We start from the raw sequence: 8903 nt of genomic DNA, 5'->3' as shown, positions 1-8903 counted from the left end.
CACCATTGAGGTCTACTAACATTCAATATATTACAAATTGTTTTGCAAAAAAACTGCATTTTCCGAATCTTAATATCCGAATCTTAATATTTTAATAACTCTAAAAATAATCACACAGTTGATAAAAAAACATTAACATAACAACACTACCATATGAAAGTCATACTAGAAATAGCAATTTACAATAGCACTTTTTGCTTATGTAGCATACTGTACAAAGGCTGCTGTTGGCAACATTATTAATTAATACTTTTAGGAGTTGAAATACAAACAAAAGAAAAGATAAAAGATAATTTTGAATGTACCCATTGATAGTCTCAATCTGCCACCTAGTGGTTCATAATAGCCATTTATTTTACAACAAATATCTGAGAAGAAGACATACACATTTATACTTCTGTACCAGTCTGTACCATAAAAACACATGATACCAGAATTCATTATGATAATAAAAAGACCGTTCATTTAACCTGCACTGCAGTGAATAGGCTACAGGTAAAGACCGTGGCTAAATGTGAAGAGGGGTTGTGAGGTCCATGACTTCTTCAATGTTTGTATCTCTGTTTGCCATCGTCGTATCGCCTGCCTGGACTTGGGTTCCGGAGGTTTTGAGAAGAAGAAGCCTCCTTCAGGTTGCCCACCGGCATCGCCGGCCGAGGTGAAGGCTGTTTGTTGGCCACAGGACGAGTGTTTGCATAGATAGGATCTTCTCCTGCAACAAGAAGCAAAAACAGGATTCATTTCAGTTGATAGGGTGAATGTATTAATTAATTAATTAATTAATTTAATTAATTATGCTTTGAATACTGCAATTAAATTGCAGAACAGAATCAAAAATGATATTTGTTTTGGTAGCCTATTGATTCTTTGTCTAGTCTGTTTTTATTTTTTATTTTTATGATGCTGTCTCAACCAAATCTCCCTCAGAAAAGATGTATCCCTCCTCAGTGGGACTAGATAAAGATAAAAAGATAACTGAAAACTTACAGCATTGAACATTTGCTTTGAAGATAGACAGAATGTATTCTGGGTAAAAATTGAAAAAGAAAATACAGTTGGACCCTGACATTAGTAGAAGGCAGATTGTCATAATATATTTTGCAATATATTGTTATGCATTGGAGAGAAAGCCATTTACTTCCAACAAAAACCACGATACACGATATAATAAGAATGATATCCTTTTGACTTAAATAAAATATCCTGTAATTTTCCTGGTTATTAGTTTTATTTTATTTCTATTTACAATTAGGCACTATCTATTTATCTAAGTCTATCAGATTCAAGTCTATCACACACTCACACTGAAATACACATAGGAAATGTGATTTGCGATTGGACTTGACTCAACCTCAATTATCGCTGCTGAGAAGGAAATTATGTAAAACACACACACACACACACACACACACACACACACACACACACTGACCAACAGTAACTACACTGGAAGCCCCCAATACCCTTTCTTGCATCCGGACACCTTCTGTCTAACTGTTCTAACATTCTCAAAACATGAACCGAAAACACCACATCAATTACGTTCTGCAGCACAAATCTGTCACTCACTCAAAATATTTGACCTATGTTCCATAAGTAAAACAATGAATCAACAAGTGCATCAATGCCACCAAAATAAAAGAAAATCTTTTTATAGTCAAGATGCTCAAAATGTAAAGAAACTTGGTCACTGCTGAAATTTCTGTATTTCATTTCTCTCCCTGAAACGTTACGTGCAGCAACACAAATATAGTACTGTTAAATATCCAATCCTCCTATAGTCAGCTGAAGTGTATCCATCAAACAAACACCAGTTTCAACAGAAAGTCCAAATTGACAGACTTCTCACTGTTTGTGTGCAGTTTTCCAGTGTGGCCTCTGCCTTACAGTAACTGTAATGTAAAATACACAAAGAAATAATACTCCTGTCCTGCTGTAAATCAGATATTCACACATATAATACTCAACACAACGTCCCCTGTATGTAGGTAGCATGTAGCCTGTGTCCTACTTCTTTTGTGCAAAAGCAACTAAGAAAAACCAACAAAAGTGGGTGTCTTAATTTTGTAAATGTTGAATGCGACTGAAAGGGATTCAATAAAGAAGAAGAAACATCTCCTTGTAAGAAAGCGACTCTTTAGTAAAACTATGTTGCTATGTAGAAATGTATTATTGATGTGACAATTGTCAGTAAAATTGTCATTATGCCTGGCAAAGCAGTAAATTAGCTTCAGCTAAAAACACTATGATACATACATCAGATGACTGTTTAAGCAAATCTATGTTTTTTGTATCTGTCCCTACCTAAATAAACTTTAATAATAATAAAAAAAAGTGGTGCGTGGTGCGGTGTGGGTGGATTTTTCAGCTTTGCTGATGTCACTTCTGGAAATATCAGATATTTTCCTCAGTGTGGGTCAGTCGGCTGCGACCAAATCTCACTTTTTTTTCCTCGTGCACTGAGCTCTGCCTGCAAAACGAGGGCCTTGTCTTCTAACACTATGGGCTGTTCTGGAAATTAAAATCGTTCTACATCTTTACTTGAACCACACAGCAGAATACGTGTGTCCTACATTGATGTTTTAGATGATCTCACACTGTGCAGTTTAAACCACACAAACCACTTGCTTACTCAGTTTGCATCCGACGGCCACGAGTTGGGCAGATATACATGCTTCTTTTGTTCTCTCACTCAGACTATAGAGACACAAAGAAACACATCATCTCATCAAATCATATCTTCTGTAAAATGCAAATTTACAAAGGAAACCAGTAGTATTCATTCAGAGCATGTTTGAACTGACTGAACTTTTCTGTGAGAGTGTTTGTTTCTTGCTCTCTCTTTTCCCAGGGCACCTTTCATCACAGTCCTGCGGCTTCGCTTGCCTACAGAGCTTGTCTCTAATCTATAGATGCTCACTGCAGTGTCACCAGTAGGTCTAGATGATTATCCAAACCTTCCAACTAAAAACGGAAGACTGGTACCTCTGCTTCTGCGGCATCTTCTTCTCAGCAAGACACATAGGACCAGCAGGACAATCAGGATGAAAGTAGATACCCCAAACAGGATCCACATCCAGTGGTCGATGAGCGAGAAGTTGTCTCTGGGAGACACAGTAGCTGTAGGAGAGAAAAGTTTGTCTTGAAATGTGATCCCAATTATGTTAATTAATTAACCATACCAGAGTGTGTATAGGTAGGTCAGTGTGTGCACACAATAGTCCTTTAAAGCGTTGAATCATTATCACAATGGCCAATGTACAAGAATAAGGCTAATATAATATGGTTTGTGTGAGCACTTTAAATGTGTATTTGTCAAGCAATTAACACAATGCCAGTGTGAGCAGAAGTTCACACCTCACAGAATGAAGTTGAACAACTTGAAATAGTTTTGACCAGTTCAGAGCAACGGCCGCCGGAAAGTCATCACTTACTACCACCAGAATAACACCTCAGACTGTGCTGGCTCCTAAAAAGGCATGGTGCGTTATTGTTCATAAGAGCTAGGTACAAACTTGCACGCACACATTCATACATGCGCGCACACACATGCACACACACCTTGTTTGACTGTCACTAGGGGTAGTGACAGGCGCGTTGTATGTTCCTTGCGCTGCACTGTCACAGAGGAAACAGAATGATACTTTCATTTAGCAAGCCAGAATATGTAATGAATCCCTTCATGATATAATGTTTCATCATATTAAGCTTTTATATTAAGCATTAATAAGCAGCATATACATAATACATGGTTTATAAGCTTCTTAAATGTAGTTGTAAGCAGATAAGTAGTTTATTATTAACCCCTGCTATAGGTACTAATAAGTAGAGGCTGGTGTGAAAACAGATAATGGATAAAAATATAGTAAATTATAGTTGTCTTCATGGGAAGAAGTAATTTTTCTGACAAATACAACAACAAAAAAACTATATTATAATATAAACCATTCATGAAATGTTTGTATACTGCTTCTAAAGGTCAAATATGAGGACTTGAAGTAAAGGGTTACCGCCTCTATCAGGTACACACAATACTTACAAATATTTACTTCTGTTCCGTAGCTGTTTTTACAGATTAATGTGGGAATATCTATTGTGACTTTGCAAAAGTACCATCCGCTGTCCTTGTCTGTTACATTTGATTTAATGCAACATAGCTCTTCGTCCCTCTGGTCTGGCTTTGTTTGGTTAGACACCACGGTGGAGGGCTTTGCAGATTTGTTACAGAATAGGTGTGTTTCATTGAATGAAGATCCAGACGGGTTGAAATACCATTTTACCCAAAATCTGTCATTGGTATCAATCTTCAAATGGCATTTGAAAATCACAGAGGAACCAATAGCAACTTTCTCTCCTTTTTCTTTTAGCGTTTCATCCAGAATCACAGAAACTTGACCAGATATCACCAGGGCTGCGAAAGACAGACAAAGAGATAGATAGATAAATAGATAGATAGATAGATAGATAGATAGATAGATAGATAGAGTCTTTTACTTTGCAGTAACTGTTAAAAACTGAAAAAACTATGAACAGGCAAATGGATTTCATTTTTCAGTCGCTCTGCACATATTACATTTCAGTCTGTTCATTTCATATTCTATTAAATAGCCTAATTTCATATCGTTATGGTTTGTCTGCACGTTGTCTGTTTTTTAGGGGTCTTACCTGTGAGTAACAGCAGAGTCGACCGTGTCAGCCACATTTCCATCTTTTCATGCGAGAGGTGGTCTTCTTCGTCTCAGACTCATCCTGTCTCTGCTGTTTATCTGCACATAAAGTATGACAGAGCAAGACACAAAAAAAAACTGTTTGTGTGGGTGGGAGGGAGGAGTTTTTGTTTTTTCTTCTTCTTCTACTGTGAGAATTTTGTAAGTGTGCTGACTGGGGAGGGGATTGTTTCATACTGAAGATGGAAAATAGTGTAGGCTTTCAAAAAGACAAGAGAGATTCCTGACCTAACACTATTGTTCCAATTGCTTTTAATTTTAAAGACATCAAAGCAGGCTGCTACTGCTACATCACTACTAAAACATTACATCCTGCTGGGGGGGAGGGGGGGCACACTTCTGCAGATTAGAGGCAGACAGGGCATGAAGGCGCCGACTGGCTGAATAAAAGTAAGAATAGGGCACACGACGATGATATCAGGGGTTTGTGAAACCCTTGTGGTTTTTGGTGCAAGGGTGCTAAAACACATTTTACCTTGTCCCCATAGCGGTGTACAAGAAAAGGAGTGCTTGACTTCCTGTGACATATACAACTGAGTATGATGGGGTGGATGAACTTTCTGATTCAATCTCCAACCACAAGCTAGAAAATAATTGCAAGAGAGACGACAAAGATAAGAGGTTATAAAGTAGATGTCATTTTTCTTACAGTATGGTTTCATGCAAAAGAGTTACTGTAAGATTTAGGATGTATTAAATTTGTTTGCCATACAGTTAGTTAGTTAGTTAGTTAGTTAGATTTTATTTCTGTGTCATCATGCCAAACATTAGGCCCATCCCATATGGGATTACTAGACACCACTATTTAACAGACCTCTTCTGGTCTCACATATACAAATCACGTGGAGAAATACATGAATACTCTGGCCGGGTTAGCTCAGTTGGTAGAGCAGACGCACATATATAGAGGTTTACTCCTCGACGCAGTGACCGCGGGTCCGACCTGCGGCCCTTTGCTGCATGTCATTCCCCTTCTCTCTCCCCTTTCACGTCTTCATCTGTCCTGTGGAATTAAAGGCTTAAAATGCCCCCAAAAAAAATTTCTTAAAAAGAAATACAAGAATACAACTTTGATGTTGGGAATTTGCCTCAGTGTGCTCATGACAGAACAATAAACAATGACAAACAACCGTGCGTTGGAAATATTGGGCAAAAGGCCAACCAGATCACATCACTGTCACATCCTGAGAGATCTGAACATGTTAAGATTTGACAACTACATTGCATTTGCAAATTCCAATCTCATCTGGAAGTGCTTACATGAACAGGCTCCTCAGGCTCTCTGTGACATGGTGCAACCATTACAGGCCAGTGGATTGTCCACTAGAAACACAATCACAGGGAAACTGTAAAATTTCCTTTAGAAAAAAAACACCTTTGGCCAGACATCATTCACAATTAATTGTACAGATGGATGTGTCTTGTATGTTTATGTGCTTTTTGTATTTTAATGTGGCAATGTTTAATATTTGTTTTAAGCCCTGCTAGGGACAGGCACTAGGAAACTAGCAATAGCTATACATGCTGTGATGCTTGTACATTGGAGATTTGTTGCAGAAATGTCTATGTCGTAGCATCTGTCCCTATTCAAATAAACATGAAATGAAAAATGAAATGAAAACAGTATAACAGGCAAGACACATTATCAGAAATAAAAACACATACTACATTACATACATCTGTGGATGTAAGATATTAAAAAGGCCCAACGGAAAGTCTAGTGCAAAGCAAGAATAAAGTGTCAGGTGTTTGTGACATTTTACAGTTAGGTTTAAAATTACATTACATTGTATGTCATTTAGCTGACGCTTTTATCCAAAGCGACTTACAAATAAATGCGTTCAACTTTGAAGGTGCAAACTCCAGACAACAAGTAGTAAGTGCAAGTACTTTAGCTTTAAATAGGTAATACTACAAAGAGCCATATGACAGTGCAGCATCAAGAAATATATATATACTTTTTTTTCTTCTTCTTCTTCTTCTTCTTCTTCTTCTTCTTCTTCTTCTTCTTCTTCTTCTTCTTCTTTATCCAAGGTGTAGTTGGAAGAGATGGTGTAGGTGTAGTCGGAAGAGATCTGATATCTGTTTAGCACTGATTGACTGATATCTAGTATAACGCATCTTTAGTTCACTTGAAGTAAAAGGGTGCAGTGTGATAATAAGTGTCTGTGTTTTATCTGTTTAGACTAAAGGCCACAAGAAGAAACTTCTAACCTCAATCATATGAACTTCTTTTTCACAGAGACTGAAAGTAGGTCCTGCCTGTAACGTCAGCAAAGAAATGATCATCAATAATTTTAGTGGGACAGTAGTTTAGATTTGAGTGGATGCTGTGTTTGAAATATACCTCATCTATATTTTCAATTAAACTGAAAATACCGAACATTCACACTAGTATACTGTTGGTGGAATAAAAGGCAGGCCTACAGAGACGGGTCTTATCTCATGATGAATCTCCTTGTGTGTTCTGGTATTTTATCTTGTCATTTTTTGGTTGTAATGTGTTTACAGCTGTGTCTCAAAGCAAAGGTATTTTTGGGTGGTTTGTTTTATGCAAACATGAAATAAAGTAGCAATATGTTAAAAACTGATTTAAAACGATTTTATTTATATTGCTACTAAAGATGCAGTGGTTACAAAGTTACAGTCAAACATATAAATGTACACATTTTCAACATTTATAGAACATAATGGTGTTGTTCTACTACTGGATTTCTTCAATAAAAAAAGGAATATAGCTACTTTGCTTTTGCTCTTCCCTATGAAAACACAGCCTTAAGTCATTCTGGTTGTTTTAAAATCAACAATCATGCAGATACAGCACAGCAGACCGTGAATTGCAAGATAATGCCGAAAATGTTATTTTGTTCCTTTTTTAGTCAAACTCTGCCTTTTTTTTTTGTGATCAACATTTGTATTGCTTTTTCAAATGGAGAAAGGGGGGGGTTACAGACATATCCAAAATCATATGTGACTATGTTCAATTGAGAAAATAAAAATAAAAAAGAAAGAGATATGAAAAAACATCACATTGGTAAGACAATACATAGAGCAACAATAGCATGTCCGGCAGGTATAGAGTTCACAACAGTGATTGTCTAGCTGTTGTCCCTGGGCAGTCAACCTCTGCCGTGACAAACTTGTAAACAAATCCATATCAGCAAGTCTGAAATAAGAACCAATGAAAGAATTTAAAAAAAGACCCAGGTTCACTGATTGCTAGTTGCTTTTTGTTAATTAGTAAACTTGTCAGGGAGTTGCACCACTAAAGTAGGCTACACTATTGTCTGGGTTCTACATTATTATTTACTGTTTACGTAGTTTATTGCTCTCAGGGTGCATTTTCATATATATTCATAAATTACCACAAACTAACTGTCAAAGGAACTTTGGGCAATGTAGGCTATTAGTGTAGAAGTGTTGTTGGTTTCTACAAAATATAGTGAAGCTACCATCTACAGTGTGCTGTGTGCACTGCACCCGATGGGGGCAGCCTTAGTTTTAATTAGATCATTTTACACCCTGATTCCTTTTAGTATAAAATTGGTAATTTTCGCTTAAATAACGTTAATGGCAATTTGAAGTTTTCATCAAAATATTTGAAATGTGTTTTTAGAAGACCATTGCCAGTACACATAAATATTTAAGCTCATTATGATACTGTATCTTCCTTTTAACTTGTTGTCGTGTTTTGTTCATACTCACAAATACAAAAAATCTTTTAATCTTGCTTTTATGCTGTAGCCTAAAAGTCTTTGTAATACTTGGTGTTGTTAACTCAACTCTTCTAACTAGCAACTCTTTTCTCTTCGCTCTTCAGCCAAAAGATTTAATATATTTTTGATTGATTTTTGTCCATTTAGACATATACTGATTTTTAGTGTGAACCTGTTCCTATGTTACTATTCTATCTATTTTAATATTTTTGTTCGGAATAATATCGGCTAAAAACCACGGTTGGTCGTTTGCAAAAGCACAACATGAAAGCTTCTCTTTATGGCATTCGAATGGACTTTTCTCCGACAGTACATGAAGGCAGCATTACTCACCCGCGCAACAGAAACATCAGTACCCAGAATCCTCTTCTGCCGCATGCGCGCTACGCACTACGGCCCAAAGGCGTTGGTGGTTGGTGTCCGTCCGAAGATGCGTTGCACTCCGCCGGCAGCATCAGTA

At 37.0% G+C, this 8903-nt stretch overlaps 1 protein-coding gene across 3 annotated transcripts; it reads right to left on the bottom strand.

Moving 5' to 3' along the window:
- Window positions 1–75: 75 nt before the first annotated feature.
- LOC144523640 (uncharacterized) lies at window positions 76–8863 on the bottom strand. Of its 3 annotated transcripts, none has more exons than XM_078259340.1 (6): window positions 8777–8863; window positions 4666–4766; window positions 4040–4411; window positions 3562–3613; window positions 2986–3120; window positions 76–712 (listed from the first exon to the last, which is right to left on the bottom strand). In XM_078259340.1, the coding sequence occupies exons 2-6, from the start codon at window positions 4706–4708 to the stop codon at window positions 490–492; spliced, it is 825 nt and encodes a 274-aa protein (XP_078115466.1). In that variant the 5' UTR covers window positions 4709–4766; window positions 8777–8863; the 3' UTR covers window positions 76–489. The 3 variants fall into 3 exon arrangements, with proteins under 3 accessions (XP_078115466.1, XP_078115467.1, XP_078115468.1); XM_078259341.1 differs by having other exon boundaries at window positions 3562–3618; window positions 8777–8797; XM_078259342.1 differs by lacking the exon at window positions 3562–3613 and having other exon boundaries at window positions 8777–8795.
- Window positions 8864–8903: the final 40 nt, after the last annotated feature.

Source organism: Sander vitreus, chromosome 9, assembly GCF_031162955.1.
Source record: "Sander vitreus isolate 19-12246 chromosome 9, sanVit1, whole genome shotgun sequence".
NCBI lineage: Eukaryota > Metazoa > Chordata > Actinopteri > Perciformes > Percidae > Sander > Sander vitreus.
This window is presented reverse-complemented; position numbering and strand designations above follow the sequence as displayed.